The sequence below is a fragment of the Astatotilapia calliptera genome, chromosome 13, assembly GCF_964374335.1.
Source record: "Astatotilapia calliptera chromosome 13, fAstCal68.1, whole genome shotgun sequence".
NCBI classification, from domain to species: domain Eukaryota; kingdom Metazoa; phylum Chordata; class Actinopteri; order Cichliformes; family Cichlidae; genus Astatotilapia; species Astatotilapia calliptera.
In genome coordinates, this window is record NC_137434.1 from 12,105,326 (window position 1) to 12,127,602 (window position 22,277).

A 22,277-nucleotide genomic window follows, 5' to 3' on the forward strand; every position below is an offset into this window, starting at 1 on the left:
TTTCCTACAACCTAACAATGAATAGCCTTTTCAGAATAATAATTCCATTAACAGCATATTTCTAATGGGTTTGTCAAATATCTGCATTATTAGGTTAATATGTTTACTTAACGTGCGACTTTTCCAGTCTTCTGTGAGTTTGCTGGCGATAATAACCGGACGCTCAGTATGTTTACTGGCTCGCATCTCTACGAGCAAACTCTTTAGTCTTTACGGGTCGATTTGTAGAGTTAAAGCGACATCTGCTGGTCGATGACGGGACTGCACACGCGCGTGAAGTCCCACTACGCGAGCCCGTTCGCGTAAAAAAAAAAATTAAACGACACAAGAAATGCGTCTGTGCTTATAAATCGACAGATATTTATGTTCAGGTGTTTTAATTTTGTTAAGCAGCGTAAGGTATGATGGTTATAAGTGCATAACACACGCGACAACAGTGAAAACAAAGGGAAAAGCGAAGTGCGATATGCATTTCATTGTTGCAGATGTTGAAAGTGACCGACACTGCGTTCAACCAATAAGAACGGCAGCTCTGCTTACCCGTGCTGGCTTTGACCAATTGCCGGGCAGAGTTTGCTGTGTCCATGTTAGATAGATCCCGACAGAAGTATAAAAACACAGAGAATACATAATCGAGGAATGTGCTGCAGAACTCAGAAGCCATTTTGAGATGATGTCCCTGTTGAGAAAGCCTATGAAGATGCTGAAATCAACGAACATGGTTACATTTCTGTCTGTTTCTCCCTCCGTCTCCTCTATTTCACCATGGCAGCTGTCAACCGACGGGACATTAGCAAAGCGGGGTATCAAGCTGCGCTCACAGAGTTAAAACGTCATTGATATGAAAGAGGAGAGTGTCTGTTTACTGTCTCTGTCGAGACATGTAACACCGTGAGTCTTTTCCAGTCTGAAATCTTCCAGCATCTCTCACAAACCAACGTCTCCTTGAGTGACTGAATTAATTCACTCTTGTACCGGGGAAAAGGGAGGCAGATCCGTTCTCCAATGGCTTCTGTGAGCCTTGTTTCCAGTCCCCCAGCCCCTGTTCTTGACAAAAACATGACAGACTCTGAGCTTGCAGGGGATGAAAGGTCGAGTAATATTCTTGTGCAATTATTAATACGCTCATCTGTGCGTTTCAATTTCAGTGCTGTGGGTCTACATGCTTGTGTTACTGTTTTCTCTTTTAACCACGAATTGCGGGATATAGAGACATTTCACTTCTTTCCCCCCCTCTCTTAACATATTTTTTGCATGCCTCTTTGGTGCAGTTGAATGGCGCTGTTCACACAGCCTCGATTACACATCACCGTGTCGATGAGACTCATTCATGATCATTTCCATGCAACATAGAGACCTCATCATTCTGTTGTTGTAGCTCAGGGATTCATGGCTTCATTGTTGCCATCTGCAGGAGACTATGCAAATGACTATGATGTAAATGCCACGCCCATCCTCATACTGTACTCCCCCTACTGGGCAACTACCGGTATTGCTGAAGCAGGGTTCACGCAGAGTTGAGATGATGTGCTTCTGCAGGATGTAGGCCATACCTGTGTCCTTGTGATTTGCTTTGCATTATGTTCAAAAACAAGACAAACAATTTGGTTTTCTGTTAAAAATCTTTGATCAAGTAATTTCACAGATTTTTTTCACTGTAGAAAACCAAGTGAACCAGTTGCTCATGTGTTAGGCTGGAAAAAAACTTGATGGCTCAACTTCTAGCCTGGACTTTGAGCATCTGTTACAGTTTTTAATTCTTAAAATGGGCAGAAACATAATTTCCAGTGTGGGCTTCGGGTATGATTGAAGCACCTAGTGTTGTTTATCACTGGAAAATGCACTTTAATGTAAATATTTAACATTTACATAGTTGTATTAGGTCCTTATAAACTGCCTTCTAACACTGATGCTACTATTTTTCATCATTTGCTTTTGGTCCTCAGTTAGATGTGCTGTACAGGCAGTTACAACAATAGAAAAAGGTGATTTGAAATAAAATATTTAGCCTGGCAGATGTTTTTCATTGAGGATGATGGTGACCTGTAAAGATTGTCCCCCACCTTTTGCTCTGCGACAGCTGAGACAGGATCCAACAGCCCTGTGGCCCTAAGCTGGATAAACCGTTAAGAAAATGGGTGGTTAGATGGATGTTTCTTGTTAAACCTGAGGCCTGTTCTGCTTCAATTAACTCAAAAGCCAACTTTACATACACAATGTTAGCTTTGGATTAATTCAGACTGAGGAAGAGGCAGCTAGTATCTGTAAAAACTGACCTAGATTGCTTTATTGGATCTGTTTCATAATGTTTTTGTTCCACCCTCCCACCAGCACTGTATTTCTAAATCACCTGGAATTATTTACAATGAAAAGATTGCCAACTCTGAAACATTTGCCAGGATTTTGTTTCATATTAAAAATTGATTAGAATATTTAGTCTGTATTAGTATGTTTAATTTTAGTTGTAAATATGTGAATTACAGCAGATAAACATCAAATTTTTACATTTGGATGAGGTTGTATAAACTACTTTAGTGGTGCAACTAAATGTACTGTATTTACAAAAAGCCACATGTGTATGAAGTATAGCCTGGTCACGCTGAGTTATGAGTAATGCTCTGCAAACTAATAAGTGATCCTCTGATTGTAATGATAATCATCTGTTCCAACATAACATTTAATGCCTGATTTTTACATCAGGTGCCCTACATAACAAGACCCGCAGGGGAGTTGTGGCTCCTCCTGGGATCAAACCTGAGATCTTTTGGAAATTTGTAACAGAAAAAACAGCCGATTATTCCAAATCATTACTTTTTTGGTTTAACTATAGCTACAATTGATGTATTATTTGTAAACATTTAAAGTCTGTCCAAAATAGTGTCAATAGTGAGTATTTATATTGCTTTTATCTTTCCAGAGAGGATGGTGAACTGGAAGATGGAGAAATAGATGATGAAGGGATTGGAATTGAAGAGGACAACAAGGAGGCCGCGGAGGTGAATGAAGAGAAGGAGAAGGAAAAGGAGAAGGAGAAGATTAGAGAGAAAGAGGAAAAGGCTCACAGACACTCCAGGAAAAGATACAGAAAGACCCGAGAGAAGAGGAGGTCTAAAAGAAGGAGACGTGACAGACCGAAAGTAAGATGCTACTGTACAGCTTGTTGTTGCATTAAAATATCTCCTCCTGCTCTTGCAATTAGAGCATAAATGTGAACTAACCCATTTAAAATTAATGTTATGTTTCATTTTTCTTTATTTCTGTTTACCCTCACCTCAGCATCACTCCCCCTCAAGCAGCTCCAGCTCCGACAGCTACGACTCTGACTACGATCGACCGGAAAGGTCCAAAGGCAGAAAGGGCCTGGGATCTAATCGCGAGTCTGATGGCCAGTCCTCTCAGGTGAGTTCAGAACAGCTCGCAGTGTTTATATTCATGCAAACATTATTGTCTGACATAATTCACTCCCTCTGCTTTGACCACAAGCATTCAAAGGGAGGCAACTCACACAGGTCCCCACCGTACAAGAGCAGCGATTTCGACAAATACAGCGACTACAGCGACGACAAGTACGACTACGATGACGAGGAGGATGATTATGAAGACGACATGTCCGAGTATCAGCAGTCAAAAGATTCGTCGAGTCAGGGAAGGGGGCGGCACGCTAAAGACCAGATGAACAGAGGAAACATGAGGGGGATGAAGCAACAACAGTGTACGAATGCTTTTTAAATTATAAACACAACAATGTCATAGGCAGAGATGTATCGCAAACATCTTTAAGGGTGAAGAGAGTTTACTCATTTTTGTTAAAATGTAATTTCCAGACGGGCAGAGGGGAAGAGGCAGAGGGAGTGGACCGGGGAGAGGACGTGGGATGCTGAACAAGAACAAGAAGCTGAAGGGTAAACCCTGGGGAGGACGCGGACGAGGTCGAGGGGGAGAACAGGGGATGGAAGACATGGCGCAGGTATGTGAGCTGAATATTTCACTGTACTCTGCCATCGCTGGTTTAAATTGCACTGTGAATTAGCTGTTGCTAATTTTGTGTCACAGGAAGGAAAAAATTTGTCCGGTTTCCAGAAGAAGCGGCCAATAATGAGCAAGGAGTTTATCAATCAGCACACCGTTGAACATAACGGAAGGTACATCTGCAAGTATTTCCTGGAGGGTCGGTGCATCAAGGTACGGCAGCGTTAATGCCCTTTAATTTTTTTTTTATAACGTAAACCTGCTTTTAGTAAGGTAAATACTGTCCTAACTAACTTAAAAGATTAAAGAAAAAAACATTTTGTGATGTCTTCATACAGGGCGAGCAGTGCAAATTTGAACACGAGCTTGTTGTACCAGATAAGAAAAAGGAGCTTTGTAAGTTTTATCTTCAAGGATACTGCAGTAAAGGAGATAACTGCATTTACATGCACAATATCCTTCACTAATAGTTCTTAATTATATTCGTGTAATTGGATTGCATAAACTGCACCCTTTAATTATTTCTGTTCCTTAACCTGTGATTGCACATGAATACCCGTGCAAGTTCTTTCATACCGGAGCCAAATGCTATCAAGGAGACAACTGCAAATTCTCCCATGAAGCTTTGACTGACGTGACCAAGGAGCTGCTCGATAAGGTAAAACGAAATATAGTTGAAGCTCATCCTTAGTTCTGTCAGCGGTTATCTTATTTCTTCTTTCCCGTGTCTTTATTCAGATAATTAATACTGAAGAGGAGAATGCCAGGGAGGATGAGTTGGAGCTGGAGGATCTGAGAAAACAGGGTATTTCCCCACTTCCAAAGCCTCCTCCTGGGGTTGGGCTGCTGCCCACTCCTGGTCAGAGCAGTCCTACAGATAGCCAAGCAGGGAAGAAGATCCCCTCTCTTTTTGAAATCAAGGTTCAACCAACTGTAGACTTGGCACAAAAAATCGGTCTGAGGTAACTGGAGTAATCTGTAATCAAAACCAGGTCAGACTTTAAAATTTTTTTGATTTTCTCCTAAGCCTGAGTGCACTCTGTTTTTCAGTGGATCCAACTACCCTCAGAATCAAGGAGAATGCACAGGTGAGTTTACTGGAGGTTCAGAGGACACACAGAGCGGCAGCATGGTGCCTTCAGGCTCTTCTGCTCCTCCTGTTCCTCCCCCCGGATCACCCGTTCCCGTGGGTCACACCGCTGCACCACCGATGCCACAAAGCCCACCAGGGCAGCACCTGCCGCATGGATTTCCAATGCAGCCGCCGATCCCATCCAGTCAGCCGCCACCCTTCCATGGAAACCGACCTAATATCAACCCGCAGATGAATATACAGAGGCCTCCATTTCCCCCTATACCAGATCTAGAGATAGCACCAAATCTCTTCCCCTTTCCATCTGCGGGTCAGAACCCAGTAGACTTCCTTAGCAGCTTCCTCCGAAACCAGACCATTGGTCAACAAGGAGGTGAGTCATATAAGCATATAATTAATAAGCTGTTCTTATAGGTTAACTGCCTTTTACTTGTTACTGACTTTGCAAAACTTTGTGTCTGTGTTTTTTTTTCAATTTGGTAGACCCTAGTCTGGCTTTCATACAGAACCTCCAGCAACAGATTGGTGCAGAGTCACAGTTGCAGTCTTTACCACCAGCAGTACAGAAAGCCATCCTTTTACACCTGACACAGCAGCAGCAACAACAAGAGTCAAATCCACAAGGGAGTGAAGCACAGAGAGCAGATGGCCAGGATGAAAATGCAAGCAGAGGCAAGTGTCCATGGACAGCTTTATTGAGTTAATTAAGATTAAATGAAACCCAGGGAGCAAGATTGGAACAAAGTGACCTACACAACTCAGAATTATCGAAATAAGTGCTTATACACAGATAACACCAAAAAGACTCTCCTTTAAACTTTCTACCTCTACTGGTAGAAGCTAAAAAACAACATCCAGTTTTGGAGGACACTCCCTTTCTCATTGATAGGACGAGTGAACTCAATAAGGATGGTCTTTCTCCTGCAATATCTGTATTTGGTCCAAAATATCCCAATTTTCCTGCCCATAGCTTTCTTCAAAAAGCTGGATGCAATTATTATGCCGTTTATATGGAACTACAAAACACATAGAATAAAAAAGAACATCTTTGCAAACACGGATCCCTTGGAGGAGTTGCACTACCTAACTTTATGCATTATTACTGGGCATCAAATTTAAGAATAATTTCCCTCTTACTGGATGATACAGCGTTACTCCCCCATGGTCTGCAGATGGAGCGGGAGGACTGCCTTCCTTACTATGTTGGTGGAATATTACTTTCTCCTACTCCCTTGACAAGTGCATACTATAATTATAACCCAGTGATCCATACCATTTTGCGAATTTGGAAACAAATAATTAAGCACTTTAAACTGAAACCATTATCAATGAGTATGTCTGTTACAGCTAACCCCTCTTTCCTTCCATCATGTGCAGACGGTGCTTTCAACGTGTGGCATGAACTGGGAATTCGTAAATTAAAAGACTTGTATTCAAACGATACCTTCATGTCATTTCAACAATTAGGTAAAAGATAGATTTGGACTACCGCGCAGCCATTTTTTTAGAGATCTTCAACTACGAAATTATATCCGCACACATTTGCCGCAGTTTGAAAGCATGCCGTCTGACACCTTGGATAGATGCCTTAGTGATAGCTGGGGTTCGAACAGAGAATCTGATTGTTCTATAACTCACTACAGGAGATGAGTGTACCTTCAACTCATTCAATTAAAGAGGAGTGGGAAAAGGAATTTGGGATGTCCCTATCGGAAGATTTTTGGCAGGAAGTCTTACGCAACATAAATACGCTTTTTATTAATTCCCGTCGTTCCTTAATTCAGTATAAAATTGTACACAGGTTACATTACTCAAGGTAAAGACTTCACAAAATTTATCCAGACTGCTCTCCCCTCTGAAAAAAATGTATGACACATTAGTAGTTTTGCACTTTGTCCAAGGCTTCAGGGTTTTTGGTGTGACATTTTTACTTATCTATCTAATATTCTTAAAAACAAGATTGATCCAAATCCAACAGTAATTATCTTTGGGATCTCCAAAGAAACACAAAGCTTACAACATGCTCAAAAAAGGTTTATGTCATATGCGCTGATCATCGCAAAGAAACTGATCCTGCAGCTTTGGAAAGGCCTGTGTTAAAGATGTGGCTTGCAGAGCTTACAAATACACTTCACCTTGAAAAAATAAGATATACCATGAATGGCAATGTGAAAGATTTTGAACTAATTTGGCGTCCTTTACTTGCATATCTTGGGAAAATATAAGTTTTTGGCAGTCGGGGGGTCTTTTTGTTTTGTCTTGTTTTGTTTAGAGAAAAAGGGGGCACAAGTTCTATTAACTTGTAACAACTGTGATACTTGCTTCTAATAAAAGATATTTGAAACAGAAAAAAAAGACTCTCCTTTAAATCTGATTTATTTGTTTATTCATGTTTTTTTGCAGATGAAACTACAAACTGGTACTCGAGCGATGATGAGGATGGGAGCTGTGTTTCCTCCATTCTTAAATCTCTGAAGAGACAGAATGAGATGCAGCAGTCTCAGCCCAAGACCGCCCCGGTGGCTCCAGCACTGGGTGACCCCCGCCTCGTTAAGGAAAGGGCTCCACCCAGTGACCCACGTGTCAAGGCTGACCCTAGACAGCGACCCCCAGATATGAAAAAGGAGCCAGATGGCGCTTCGGATCCGCGGCTTTCCAGAGACCCCAGGAAAATGAGACCAGTGGAACCGAGCTCATATCGGCAGCAGAGCCATCCTGTTCATCAAAAGCCTCTTACAGGAGAGGAGGATGACGAAGGAGAGAGGGAACTCAGGGACAGGGCTGTTCTCATTCCTTTAGATGCCAGCCCAGGTGTGGTCCTGAGAGACCCTCGATGCCAGTTAAAGCAGTTTAGTCATATTCGTGTTGACATTCTGCTCCAGCGGCCTGCCTTTGCTCAGACAGTTGTGTGGACCCCTGAGGATCTCATCCCCTCCTTAGTGCCCAAACAGGAACACTCCATCAACCTGCCTCTTCCACCTCTAATTGCTGATGCTCAGATGAACCGAACAAGCCTGCCCGACCACCCCCCAGTCTCCAGCCCTCCGCTATCTGATCCCAGACTTGCAGCTGCACGTTTGAAGGAACGTATGAGCCGACTGCCCACTGGTTCTCTAGAGTCACGATCTTCTACAGAGAGACCTGTAGACCCACGCCAGCAAAAGTCTTTGGACCCCAGACTCAAACGTACAGCCAGTCTGGACTCCAAGCTGCTGGGTCCGAAAGAGCAGTCCTCTGGGGCAGGACTTTTGGACCCCAGGTTACAGAAGGCCAGTGCCAGTCCCTCTCCTCACGCTGCCCGAGCCAAGCCAGAGCCAGAGAAGCTTCCACCTTATGCTCCTCGACTGGCGTCCTCTGGTGGAGGGTTGGAGAGTCCCACTACGATCCTGGGAGGCATCAGCCTGTATGATCCTCGTTCCCAAACCGAGCAAGTTCAGAAGGAGCAGTTTGAGCCTCCTAAAAAGGCGGGGATTCTTAAACAGGCTGCTAAGAAAGACAGCACTCCAGCACCGTCTCTATCACCAACCCAACGAAGCGGCTCGTTCGAAGAGGCTAAAAGCACAGATGCTGCAGATCACACTCCAGCTTCCACTTCTCCCACTGTGCCTCCTGCCTCACCTGTCAAACCCCCTGCTGTACATAATCTCCCCATCCAGGCTCTGGCTGGGCTAATCCGACCCCAGTACACTGACCCGAGGCAAGCTAAACAGGGAGGACAGGGCTCTACAGGAGCACAGGAAGAGGCAGAGGACAAGAAGGAGCAGGAAGAGGAGGCAGCTCCAGAGAAAGAACCGAAACAAGAAGATCCAGAGGAGGAGGAAGAGGAGGAGGCAGATGACAGGACACTTAAAGATGTGTTCAAGACTTTTGACCCCACTGCTTCCCCTTTCTGTCAGTAAACACTCAACTGTTGATTGCAACAGATATGTTTGTTGATGACACATTAATCTTTATTTAGCTTTACATAAATCTATTTATTTCTTTATATGATGCTGTAGAAAACCAAACACTACGCCACACATTTATCAGTAAGGAGATGATGCTGGATACAGACACAGAGTATAGTTCCCTGTAACTATGTCATATTAAAGCTCAGAGGCGTGTTTTGAATGCGTGTATGGTAAGGTTTCTATTGTGTCATTTTTACACACGTTCTAAACAATCAGAGGAAATAAAAAGATGTGAAAGTTTTACTAAAGCCTGACCCAGGTGTTGTTAAGTCAGCTTGGGGCTCGTTCCATTGAACGACCTGATAGTCACTTTCCACGCAGAGAGATTATACAAAGTAATCAAAAACACAATAATTTCCTGGGGGGGGGATTTTTGTATTTACATATTTATTCACGGACACTTTCATATATTGAGATCTACTGTATATGTTGATGCCTGTCTTTATGATAAGGGATTTTTTTTAAACCATTTACATTTGTCATTTTTCAGTTGCTTATGCGTTCGGGTCAGATAATCAAAATTGAATATTTTCAATGTGAGTTTTCGATTACATTAGTCTAATTTTCCCTTTTCACACTTTTGAAACTCTACACCTAAGCTAGCTTGCAGAAGTCTTTGCACTAAAATAGACAATTTCCGTCTTTAGTGACTACATTGTTTTTTGGTTCAGGCGGTCTGAATCTTTTGAGGATGTTTTAACCTTTTCTAACAAACATCGCTGCTCCTCACATCTCTCGAAGAAGCTTGTAAGTAGCAGGGAAAATGTTACGTGTTTTCCAACACGCTGTCAGTCAGCATAAGAAATCGATAAAGTTTTCCAGTGTATTATACAGAAAAGTAGTACTATCTTAATAACACTGCAGTTGTATGTATATATGTTACAAATGTGACCTTGATGACTATTTTTACTGTTGAATTTTGTCGAATATGAACCTAAAAGAGGCTATAAATATACATGTGCTACAAAGACTGAAAGTTGTAGACGTAAGATGGAATATTGTTTGGTAATATTGGTTTGTTTAGGTCAGAGTTCTCCGTCTGTAATTTGAGGTATTCCTGTTTGACTGAAACTAAGCTATTTCCTTTTTTTTTTTTTAAAGTTCTTTTCATGATTCACATTGTAAATGCTTATTTTGTATCATGTGTACAGTGTGTTTTGGGGTGTTTTTTTTATGTCAGCGTGGGTCGGTATGGTGGTTATGGTTGTCATAATATTGTCTGATATTTTTACAACACATGCCAGTCGTTTCAGTGAGTTTGTTACAAATATCTGGAATAAAGACAGGAAACAGCACCAGTTTTATTTCAGAACCACACACCAGTGTTGCAATGTGTCATTTTAGTGTGCGTGCTGTGCTTCTTTTTTTAACCACCAGCTCTAATACAATTCATGCAGCTGATTTCTCGGAGCAGGACACACAGCTTATGCATGAAACATTATTTTCTTCCTTTTCAAAATACAGTTGTAGCTGTCTTATACATTAACCTGTGGGGCAAGACTTGGGGCTAAAGGGTGCGCCGACGTCTTCCTCAGTCCCAGCTCATCTGTATCTGGGTTAGAGGTCTGCTGGGCTCGATGGATCTCCAGGTTTCTCTTCCACTGGAAACACAAAGCTGTAGCCTCTGCACCATCCGAATTTGGCTCAGGCTGCTTCAGACCCTGAAATCAGAGTGCAAGTGTTCAGTTTTAAGGAAGCAATTCATAGGGCATAATAAAAAGATGCCACTGAATCATATATTTGTAGTCCAGAGTTGCTGCTTGTGCTTGTGGTGTTGGATTTACTTTAATGCATGCTGTTTCTGCAGCTCGAACCCCACGTAAGACTGTCTGGAGCAGATTTTGTGCATTCTTTACCAGGATCTCATCAGAAGATTTGCACCCAGGAGTCACAGCATTGACACTTTGCAGGCAGAAGAAAATACTCATATTACGTTTCTTTTTTTCCCCTTTCAACATTTCTTTTATTAGTTTTCGGTGTGTGATTTCTGCTTGAAATTTCCTGACCTGGAAATGATGCTGAGCTGATTTGTGATGGTGAGAATCTGCTCAACAATTAGCGAGAGTTCAACTGCACACTGCTTGTCGAGGCTGTGGTTGGCAATAACTCTGATAAACTGGGTAACTGACTGGCAGTTTGAGATCACATCTTTGGCTGCAGAAACAAAAGCCTCTTTATTCTAAAGAAAAACAAGATTGTAGATTAGTTTGCCTGCAAATCTAGTTGACGGTTGTGGAGGGACCTTTAGTTGGCATTACCGCTATTGGGCCTTTCTTCTTCAGATACTGAGTCATGTAACATACTGTGTCGGCCATCTTCCTGGTCACCTGGACTATTCTGTTGTCCTTGGGATCCCAGCTGTTGCTTTCTTGCTTTAGAAAAAGGGAGGTGTAGGTCAGGGAAGAGACTTCTTGGCACAAGCCAGATGCAGCACTATCCTGCAGAGAAGAATTAGGACATGGTTTATTGCGACATGATGGATTTATTACACAATAAAATCTGATCAATTATGCGATACTTACATCCTTTTTAGTATTTCCAGGTCCATATTTGGCCCCAGATGCCATATTTATGTTACTTTTTGCAGCATCTACATTTTCTTTAATGCCTTTCTGGTTTGAATTTATTGTTGTGTCAGAGGTAAATTCCACTTCTTTGACTTTAGTTGGGATTTTAGCCAAAACTTTGCTAATATCCTCAGGTGCTCTCCCCTGTAGTCCAGCCTTTATGTACTCTTTAACCTCTTGGTGAATCCCTTCTTGCTTCCTGATCTCTTCCATCACGTAATGAGCTTTTGCTGACCAACAGCGTGTCTGCACATCCAGACTGAGTGTGTCACAAATGTAGTGAGTCTCTAGCATGAGCCTCGCCCTGCAGATTATATCTGAGATCTGAAAAGACAGGTGGTCATTAATGGACCTCAGATTGGAGCGAGTGCGTGGGTCATGGATGTAATTTAAGCTGTCCTCCACTCTTCTGGTAGCAGATTTTACATTTTCAATAAGCGTTTGTGCCGCATGTTCAAACCTTTGCTCTGCATCTTCTGCGTTGTTCTCTCTGAAGTGTTCAGCAGCGAAATGAGCAATTGTGAGAAGATTTTGAAATGTAGTATCATAGTCCTTATTCACTTTGCTTAAATGACCAAAAAGCACTCGAATTTTAATCAAAAGTTTTCTCTGGAAGAATTCCGATTTTGCAAGGTGCACCACGCCTGGCATTAAATCAAATTCTTCTGCAGCTTTAAGGTAGTCCTCAGTCAGGTTTTTCAGTTCATCCTGGTATCTGGTTAACTCCTTTGATTTATAAGCACTTCTGCAGTTTATGCTTGTGAGCCTGGTTGCCTCTTGGATTCGGAGCGAGTTCTCAGACAACACTGAGAGCTGTTTCTGAGGGTTCAAATGGTTCAGTGCAGTCGATGTTCCCAAAATCTTATCCAGAGAATTAAGCAAAATCTGAATGGAGAGACTCCAGAGGATACAAAGTGCCTCTAGCTGATCTGACTGTCCTTCATATGCGGAGGAAAACTCTATCAGTTGCCTTGTGTTGTTCTGTGCTTTGGTAAGCTTGCTGTGTAAAACCCTCAATGTTTCTTGACCATCACTTTGTGTGGTTAAATCTGAAGATGTCAAGAGTTGGACCACGTCAGCACATAAAGTCATTGCTTCATTGAGTTGCTGTGCAGAACTGGCTGGTATATTTGGTAGATTCCCTTGCAGCTCATTATAAACAGTGTGATACCAGGTCCCAGCTGCTGGCAGCAAAACCTTTCGAATGTTATTAATAAGGTCAGAAAACTGTGTGCTGTGCTTAAAGATGCTCTCCGTACTCATCGCTGAGCTCATCGCCGTCTCTTGAGCTGTCTGGACGAGCAGTGGAGTCAGGGATACCAGCTCGGCCCTAAAGATTTCCAAAGTCTGACAGTCAACTGCATCGACAATGACCAAGGCCTCCTTTGTAGCTTGGGCATAACAGTTTGACAGCTCAAGAACACTGGTGCAGGCCTGGTTGAGCAGTGTCACGTCTTTCCCTTTAGTCACAGTTACAACTTCATACAAGAGGGGTAAAAGGTCAAATTTGAGAGGCTTGAGAATCAGTTTAGGCTCATCTGAGACAGCTGGGAACGTTAAATCATCGCTGTCAACTTTATGGTCTGGTTCGGCTTTTATGGGTCCCTGATCTGTGTGCTTCTCCTCATGTTTGGTTTCTCTTTCCAAAACTTCAAAAAAAGGAATATCCGAGCCTCTTAACATATCGTCCACACTCAGTTCACAGCTGTCTTTGACTGGCAGACATGGCTGTGTGATTTCGAGCTGACGAGCCCCCTCTCGCAGCGGGCTCAGGAGATGCGGATGCTGTTGGCCATCCAATCCTGATCTAAGCACCTTAAAATGCTCAATGACGGTGGAAACGCTGTCACTAAATGTAGAATATGCCTCCACGTTCAGCGTGGATCCATTAAGCATGCTTCTGACTGACTCAGCTACTTTGGCTTGAGATGACTGAACCTGCTTCAGGAGGACCAAAAGGCCGTTCCTGTAGATGGGTTCGTCACTTCTATCCAAATGCCTCCTCACTGAGTGAATCGCCAGCTTCATGTGACCAATGAGGTTTGCTGCATGTTCATTAAACTGTTCATAGCTTTGTTCTCTGTATGCTGTGTCACATCCATGGCGATCACTCACCATCTCATTAACAGCTATACTGGTGAACTCCCTAATGTCCATCACATCACTGAAAGCATCCTGAAGCTGCTCAGTCTCCTCTTCCCATTTCTGACACACTTCACGAAGCTTCTGAGCAGTTTGCATTGAATTATCTGCCAGCTCCAGCGAAAGGGGAGCGATTCGAGCCCTGAGTCTCGAAAGGCATGCTCGGGAATTTTCCACATTCTCTAAACTCTTAGCATCGAGAGCCATAGCTGAGGTAAAATTGGCGACCTGGATTAGTCTGTCAGTGCAGGAAATTAAATCCTCAACTTCCGACTGAATAAAGTTCAGATCCAGCTTTGTAGAGGAATCTAAAAGCAAGATGTGTCCTAAAAGTTGCTCAGCTGTGGAGGAAGCCGCAAGAAGTATGTCCATGACTTGATACAGAACTGTAGTCATCAAAGTTTTGTCAAGCATTAGTATTTGCTGGCGCAGGAAAATGCAGGTCTTCTCAAAGCTCTGTGCAGAATCCTCAGAAGACTTTAAAATCCTTTTTATGTCAGACCAGAACTGCAGGATGTGACGACAGTGGAAAACCACTCTTTGCTGAAAGTCTCTGCGAGACATGTTTGCCACGACCATGCAATGAAACACAAGATCTCTGACCAAGCAGTCAAAGCTGCTGTCTCGGATTGAGGAGGTGGAGGGACTAGTGAGCAGTTGTAATAGACTGTTACTTTTCCAGGTATAATACCCACAAGGCCCCAGTGGTCCTCCATGGCAGTCACTCTGGAGGGTTGCTGTAATGTCACCAACAGTATTCTGAACTTTGTCCAGAATGTACCTCTTGGCTTCTCGGGCTTGCTCATTGGTAGGGTGTTTGATGGTTGTACACATGGCTGTGTGCAGCATGGAGATGCACCTCCTCAGGGTGTCCAAGGAATCGAGGAGTTGTTTGGTTTGTCTGGGATCCCGTAAGGAATTTGCTCTCTCCATTGTCAGTCTGTTAAAGGCAAGAAGAGCCTCAGAAAACATTTGGAAAGATTTAAGAAGAGACTTGATATCTGAGGAGGAGCCAACTTCAGAGAGACACTCCAAAACCTGATCAGCAGCAGCTATAACTTTCCTTACAGCAGCATCATCATCCACCAACAGAACCTAGGAGCAGAAGGCACAAGTCACTGTGTTACTGCTGCTCTACAGCTTACTGTACCTGTTTAAGAAGTATGAAAATACGGTGTCAGACTGTCAGTAAATCAATAAGTTAAAAGATTTTGGCCATGATCGAAATATTTCAACAGCTTTGACAGAATACGACAAAATGTAAACACATCCATCTATAGGCTTTGGTGAGCCTCTTTGGTTTTATGCTGCATTTGGCTGAAAACCTTCAGTGAACTGTATGAACAGCTGCCCTTTGGATCGCCATGAAATTTGGTTTCTGAGCTTCCAAACTGTGATTCAGATTCAATGCTAAAATCGTTATAATGCTCGGAATTATATGTTGCTATGCCAGCTCAGACTTTGAAAGTGAAACAGAGGAGAAAGTTTCTACATTGTCAGATAAAGTCAGTGAGTAGCTAACAGGAAAGAATTACTGTACTTAAAAATTAACGATGGAAAAAAAATGTTCTTTACACAACAGCACCAGAAGGCTAAAGATGATGGCTGAGTTGCTGAGATTCTCCACATGTGAATTAAAAACAGACGGTGTGGGAGTCTTCTGTTGTTTTTAAATAATGTCAACATTTAAGAAACCTCTGAGAAAGTAAAAGCAGATGTAGCTGCCTAAGATGAATCTAATGAAACCTTTAAGTGCTTTAACCTTATTTGTTTTCTCTCTGCTTTAATTTGGGTATAATTTTTAGGACAGTTGCAGAAAGCTTTTTCTTTTCTTTGTCTACTTTACCTTGACTATTCCGAGGAAAACGTTTTGTGTAGCAGTGACGAGCTCCTCTCTGTGTTCAGTTAAACTTGGCTGGATACTCAGTTTCTGAGCTGCCAGCAGGACATGCTGCCCACACACAGCGAATGACTCTAGCAGGGAGGACATCTCCATGTGAAAAACTTCATCCTCCGTCTCACGTATTTGCCTAGAAGTAAAGAGTCTGCTGTTCATCAGATAATATATACAAACACAATTCCAACCAAGCTGGGATGCTGTATAAACAGTAAATAAAAACAAAAGGCAATTATTTACAGAGCTCACAAACTCACATTTATTCATAATAGAAGACATAAAAAATAAAATGTTTAAGCTGAGACATGTTATGAAGGAATATGAGATTAGAGCTGTTCATGAATTATTAAATAATAATGAAATAAAATATTCATTTAACAAAGTATTTATGAAATAATTGTTAACTCTTCACTAATAATTACACCTTACTAAATGATTTAATAGACAACAAAAGGTAAGCTAATAATTCTAAATGAATTATTAAGCCATCAATAAATACTTGAAATGGAAAAAGAATTTAATTAAAAGGAACAGTGGAAATGAGCCATCTGATTGGTTATCCGGTTGTTCAGTCTGACGTCACTAGCCGTGTCTGGGTCTAAACTCCGCTGCAGGTCCATATATCAAACGATCACTGTGGCATTACTGAGAGTTGAAAAACTGTCTAAAGTCTTTCATCTTTAATAAAATGATCAGCGTTCTGCTCTACCAGGTGTAACAATTGAGTTTAACATCCAGGCATCCATGAAAACGGAATTTATGACATTTAACGGAGTTAGAAGTTAGCAGGGAGTTAGCTCGCTAGCTTCTATCTAAATACAATATAGCATGTCCTGACTGCGGGGTTTTGGAAACAAATTAAAACGTACAGCTCTGCTATCACTTCCAGCATAAATGAAGACAGAAAACTAAACAGCAGTGACGTTTGTAGGGTTACTGAAGTTGGGCTAGCTGGTATATAATGATGTGCTACGTGACCGCTAGCGACATAGCTATGTTAGCATAATATAAACAAGCTAACTTTTTTTTCCACTCGATAAAAGTTAACGTGAGTGTTCTCGGTGGTCAGAAACAAATGTAATCGCATGGCAGGATGCTGTAAAAGGACCAAACTTCAGCCAGGAGAACAACTGAGATAATCCATCCACAATACGAGGTTAGTCAGTCATATACTGCTGCATGGGCTGGGCTGTAGTTACATCCTAAGGTTTTAAAAACTGAGCTTAAATAAATGATTAGCGGTAATAAAAGCCGAGGGAGGTCAACAGGGATCACTGACTGTTTTAGGAGCTTTTTGAGATCAAATAAAAGAAAATACATAACATTAAACATGTTAACAACACAAAAGCCATATTAAACGCAGACTACTTTAGACCCGGAAGTAGGATTCGTCGCGTCATCACTGAACAACCGGATAGAGAAGGGCTAGCCACCTGAATTTCTCTGTGTTTGGCCCAGTAGTATTGCTACTGCTAAGGAGAGCTTTAAAGGAAATCTTGGTGGTACACAAGGACATTTTAACTTGATCTTCACTTCCTTAAAATGTCTTAGATGATTAAATCAGGTATAAGAAGAATATGACGGGACCTTAAATGAAGCCCTAATCCTCCACTAGCCTCTTGAAGCTAACAACGCTAACACTAGCATCACTGCCCCACACTTTAACGCTAAAAACAAATCTGCTGCCTTCATTTAAAAAAAAAAAAACATAACAAAATAAAACAAATAAATAAAACAAAAATGACTCAAGTTGTCCAACCTTGTGTCTAAAGTCTAAAGTTGCAGTGCTGTGTTTGTAGAATACCCAGTATGAAGATTAGACTGGAGCAGATCTTTGAAGTCCTCATGTGGATTGTTAACACCTCCACCCAGTTCAAAAAGCCATTAACAGCTGCTATTTTCTGAGGTCCCCTCCTCCCTCTAAGAGTCACCAGAGGAGCCTGTGTTTCACTACCAGCAGACCAACATATTTATTTTCATTTTAATTGTTTTGTAATCATGCTTTTAAAAAACGAGTTAACACAAAAGACATTACTTTGTTGTTAAATGGTTTCTTCTTTAATTATGAAAGTGTTTAAATCACATAGCACGGTGTTTGTTGGGGTTAATTTGTCCACATTATTAGTCTACAAGTTGCTGCCTCTGCTATATTATTTTTATCCAAAGTTGGGAAACCCAGCCACTCTAAATCTGGCATTTTTACAAGATGAATTTAAGTGCTCAAATTAACTAAAATACATTTTCCCTTTTAAATAAACAAAACATATGCCTATTTATGTCACCAGCCTGTTGCCAGTTTATCTAATTAACTGTAAAATGTCCCTTGAGTACCACTTATTTTTCCAGTTTTGTTGCCTTCATCCCAGTTTTTTGAGACATGTTGCATCCATAAAATTCAAAATGAGCTAATGTTTTTCCTGAAATTGTACTTTTTCTCAGTTCAAACATTTAATTTGTGTTCTATGTTCTATTGTGAATAATGCCTGAGATTTACAAATCTCTGCATTCTCTTACATAAGTATTCTAACTCTTCCCCAATTTGGGTTGTATTACACATTTCAGTTTCATACAGATTAAATAATTAAATTTGATTTTCCTATATCCTCCTGAGAGCCAGCTTATTCATTTAGATCCTGTGTAATGGACATTTGTCTATATCTTGTGACTTATTTGAGCTACCCGTCTAAGTCCTGATGTCCCCAATAGAGGACATCCTGGCCTTTCCATTGATATCTTATGTGTTTGGGTGGCCTCTTTTAGCTCCAAAGATGCAGGAAATTACAAGAAAAGGTTAAACTGAAAGATACTTTTTTCCTCTCTGCAGGCTATTGCTTCATTTGAAGTATTATACATTATGATTTTCACATACCTGGAAGCCACTGCTGCCATGTTCTCAGTAGCTTTAGCCACAGTCTGAGCTGCCCCCTCCAGCTGGCTGAATTGTTCAGGTTCCTCTGCGCTGTCACACAGCAACACCAGGTGGCATATATGAATTGCAATTGGTGCAACCACCTGCTCAACTGCTACAGTCCTGATCAACCCATGATCGAACAACGAGGACATAGTTAAGAGACTGATTCTCTCTGGTCAAAAGAAAGTGAGTACCATAAATGTTGTTGTATTCCTGCTGTATTTAGCGTGGTAGCTTTTTTAATAATTGATTTGCTCACCACAGCAGCTTGTTCTTGACTTCAGTGTTTCATAGCAACTGGTGTCACCTGATCAACAGCACGCAGCTTCATCAAGCTTTAATGTATTGACTGATTAGTTGCCATATTCTTTGAGATAATGCTTTGTTAGCAAACCTAAACCTAAATATACTATATGGTATTGAAGAGCCAGTATTGTTTATGTGACACTTCATCACAGGTGTGGTTGAACTTTTAAAGAGAGTTTTACAGTTTTCTGGCACATGGTCAGTGAAAGTATAGTAGCAAATTATTAGGATCTTCAAGAAGATATGGGAAAACTCTTAGCAAAATAGAAAGAGGACATTAGAACATTGAATATTGTACATAACATGTTGTTTCTGACCAGGGTTCCTTTAAAATGCATTCACGTTATTTTCAGTGCTTAAGATATGAGCTAATTTGGATTTTTTTTATACTTTCAGGTTAAATGGTAGTCTTTTCTAAAACTCATGATATTACACCATCATACTGTATCAATACATTTGTATAAAAAGTCATCAGCACCCAACGAATCCACTGTAGCCCTTTAAAATAAAGATAAAGTTTTGTAGCCCAAAAGAACAAAAAATCAATGATATTTAATTCCCAATGACACAAGATCAAAATATAAATATATATTTGCCATTTTGGGGATTTTTAGCTGATCAGAATGGTCATTTTCTGTGGACTGGTTGTTATTTCAGCTCTAATAATCTAAGAACATCTACTTATAAATGTACTTAGTGTAAATGATCAGTGAAAAGTTTATTAAAATATATTTTTAACAGTATTTCCCCCCAAATAGCATTTTCTAAAAACCTGAACAAGCAGTTTTGTGTTTTTCCCCATTGTTGAATTTTGTTTGGTGCGACTGAAGAAAAGCTGCCAGCAGAGAGCACCATTCACCACAAATAAGCAGCAAACACTGGAGCCACGTTGATAACAAGAGACTTCATTCTAAAATTCATCAACAGATAAATATACAGCTGGAACATGATTTTAAACATCAAACGTACAGCACACTATAATGGAAATGATATTCAGTGACAGTAGTATACTCAGAACAAAACCCCAAATAACGATGCGATTAAAGGTGACAAACATAAAAACAAAGTATAATCATCACAGTTAAACTTTACCAAAAAAAGAAAAAGAAAAAAAAAGTCAAGTGTTGGTTTCTCTGCATTAATACATAGCAACAGTTTAACAGATGCAGAGGGAAGGCGTGGATGTGTACAGTATACGCTGTATTACCAGTGGAAGTAAATGGTGTCAGAAGATCTATACAGCACATTTTAGAGCGAAGCAATCATAGTGATCAATAAAGTGACGATAAAGTTTTAGTTCTTTGGCATTGCACGTTTAAATCTGACTGGTCTACTAAAGAAATTACCAAAAGGTACTTTATACTTATATACTGCATATCTATTTTAATGTAAATCTTGTCACCCAATGCATTGTTAAAGCTTTTGACTCTTAAATTGAATTTTTTTTGGAGCATAATTGAAGTTTTTGGGTTTTTTTTAAAGATTACATGAATTTATCTGTTTGTTCAGCTAGATAGGGTTGCAAATGTGCAAAGTACAGACACACAAAACTTTGCAGTTAACATCAAAACAAAGTTCAAAAATGGGTAGGGTATGACCTATGAGTACTGAGCAACAGGTGCCAGAAGTAGGGGGACCAAGGCACCAGCGATTCCCATATTACCACATTTTAATTTTCTCACTGTTTATATATTTGTGGGGAGCTTTAATACTGAATTTGCTAATGTCTTATTTCAATCACAATTAAATCTAGTATTTAAAAGAACCGACAAGCCTGCAGGGGGGAAAAAAGTTTTAGCAGAGAGGAGCTGTGGGTTCATATGGTGGCGGATTTTTCAGGGCACTGACATCCCTCAACCCTGGCTTAAAAGTAACTTTTCCCAGGAGCCCCAAAGAGCTTGTATACTGTATGTGTAGTGATTGAGTGCAGCATATTCTCACCTATTTTTAGGGCATTACTCATACCACGACAGTCTTTCATCTGGCTGTGTAGAGCAACAGTATCTCATATTTCACACTATAATCCAATGGCTGATAACATAACAGTAAACTTAAAAATGGAATGCTCCGGTAAAGTCTGAGAAGGTTTTGGAAATAAATCGTGATCAGGTATTTCAAGAACAATAGTTAATCCTTTTCTGCTGTATTTCAGTGAGAATTTACAAGACATTCAGCTAAACTATGTTCACTTGAGCCTGGGAGGTTTGGCCGTCCATTATAAAAGTCTCCTTGCATACCTGAGCAGTTTTTGCTCCTACCAAAAGCAGCTTTACGTCAGATTTGCTTGACTATACATTCCACTTTCAAAACTCATGGTATTTTGAAACATTTTAAAGAATAAAGATTTAAGTTTAATCTATGAAATAATAGCTTTTGTATATTATCATCTACCAGCGAATCAGCTGAAAGCCAGACCAGAACAAAAGGAATGATCTTTTAACCATCTTTTGCATTTTAGGCATGGTTAACAATGGAAACATGAAAAAAGCGGTCATCATGAAGACAGAGAGAGCCCTCACAGTGTGTCACAAATGGAAACACTAGTGCATTGCGTTGGGACAGGGTGCGGGTACTGTAGCATAGAATTAGCTCTGGCTGATTAGAAATGTGAGGGGATGGGCAATCAGATGTGTAAAACAGATTTTCATCAGCCAGCAATAGTACAGAAAAGATACAATCTTTCACTCCCAGCATCTGGGATGAACTGAATATACAAATGATTCCAATCATGTACTCTACTGGACATATCTTTGGCACAAAAAGTAAATCTAAGGGGCCAAGGCATTCATTCTTATCAAACATCAGTGCTTTTAAGAAAACATACCGTAGATATAGTATGTTTATAATGGCATTCAAAACCCCAACTCTTTTCAAAGCTCACTTTTACACAATATGGCTTAAAGTATATGTATAAAAATAAATTTGCTATGTAACACAGCCCTGAGGGTTTTCTTGTCCACCAGTATTCATGCCGTCTCCACATCCCTGTACGGATGTGAGCCTCCATCAACAGCTCTGCTCTGCTGGCTGGGTGATACCTCCTTTGAGATTAGCTGAATTCCACAGCAAGTGTCCGCTGGCAAGCCACCTTGTCACCTCAGAAGCCTGTTTCCTGGACTCCCTCCCTCCTCCCCCCAAAAATATTAAGTCTCCAAAAAATATGGAGAATATTCTCCTCTTCCACATATGGAAGACTGAAGGGCCCAATGCCACAGGGGGCGGCTGGGCTGAGAGACCCTGTGCTATTGGATCTTTCGCAACCGAATCCCTAATCTCACTGGCTCCTCTGGGACTCCCGTTGTAAGTCTCAGTGGTCCTTATCCATCCAGTCCCAGCTTTCATCGCTGTCCTTTCTGTTCTTTTCAGCCTCAATGATCTCTCTGTAACGTCGACGGAAGAATCCCATCTGTCAAAGAGTGAGAGGAGTAAGAATTTAAGTTAA

At 41.0% G+C, this 22,277-nt stretch overlaps 3 protein-coding genes across 3 annotated transcripts in view; 1 reads left to right on the plus strand and 2 right to left on the minus strand.

Annotated features, from left to right (window-relative positions):
• The first annotated feature begins 366 nt into the window (after positions 1-366).
• zc3h6 (zinc finger CCCH-type containing 6) lies at positions 367-10,329 on the plus strand. The gene is made up of 12 exons (XM_026191090.2): positions 367-1,091; positions 2,918-3,137; positions 3,277-3,399; positions 3,484-3,712; positions 3,825-3,967; positions 4,054-4,182; positions 4,308-4,422; positions 4,518-4,627; positions 4,708-4,931; positions 5,020-5,435; positions 5,546-5,734; positions 7,466-10,329. The coding sequence occupies exons 1-12, from the start codon at positions 1,006-1,008 to the stop codon at positions 8,959-8,961; spliced, it is 3,480 nt and encodes a 1,159-aa protein (XP_026046875.1). The 5' UTR covers positions 367-1,005; the 3' UTR covers positions 8,962-10,329.
• A 6-nt stretch (positions 10,330-10,335) lies between these two features.
• On the minus strand, positions 10,336-15,772 carry LOC113035484 (uncharacterized). Its single transcript, XM_026191085.2, has 6 exons — positions 15,568-15,772; positions 11,535-14,816; positions 11,271-11,450; positions 11,019-11,191; positions 10,797-10,914; positions 10,336-10,673 (listed from the first exon to the last, which is right to left on the minus strand). Exons 1-6 carry the CDS (start codon positions 15,715-15,717, stop codon positions 10,488-10,490), a joined length of 4,089 nt encoding a protein of 1,362 aa, XP_026046870.2. The 5' UTR covers positions 15,718-15,772; the 3' UTR covers positions 10,336-10,487.
• A 5,616-nt stretch (positions 15,773-21,388) lies between these two features.
• Positions 21,389-22,277, minus strand: part of itga9 (integrin, alpha 9) — a 47,119-nt gene continuing 46,230 nt past the window's right edge. The window contains exon 28 of the mRNA XM_026191091.2: positions 21,389-22,241. Coding sequence (XP_026046876.1) covers positions 22,143-22,241 — 99 coding nt within the window. The 3' untranslated portion in view covers positions 21,389-22,142. The remainder of the gene's footprint in view (positions 22,242-22,277) is intronic.

What these genes read in the sequence shown, in the direction of transcription:
- zc3h6 (XM_026191090.2), top strand. Translation starts at nt 1,006, where the DNA reads ATGGCTTCTGTGAGCCTTGTTTCCAGTCCCCCAGCCCCTGTTCTTGAC. An exon ending in TGGAGGGTCGGTGCATCAAG is followed by an intron (nt 4,183 to 4,307) that starts GTACGGCAGCGT and finishes GTCTTCATACAG; the next exon opens with GGCGAGCAGTGCAAATTTGA. An exon ending in TAACTGCATTTACATGCACA is followed by an intron (nt 4,423 to 4,517) that starts ATATCCTTCACT and finishes CTGTGATTGCAC; the next exon opens with ATGAATACCCGTGCAAGTTC.
- LOC113035484 (XM_026191085.2), bottom strand. Translation starts at nt 15,717, where the DNA reads ATGGAGATGTCCTCCCTGCTAGAGTCATTCGCTGTGTGTGGGCAGCAT. An exon ending in CTGGAAATACTAAAAAGGAT is followed by an intron (nt 11,451 to 11,534) that starts GTAAGTATCGCA and finishes TCTTCTCTGCAG; the next exon opens with GATAGTGCTGCATCTGGCTT. An exon ending in AGAAGAAAGGCCCAATAGCG is followed by an intron (nt 11,192 to 11,270) that starts GTAATGCCAACT and finishes GTTTTTCTTTAG; the next exon opens with AATAAAGAGGCTTTTGTTTC.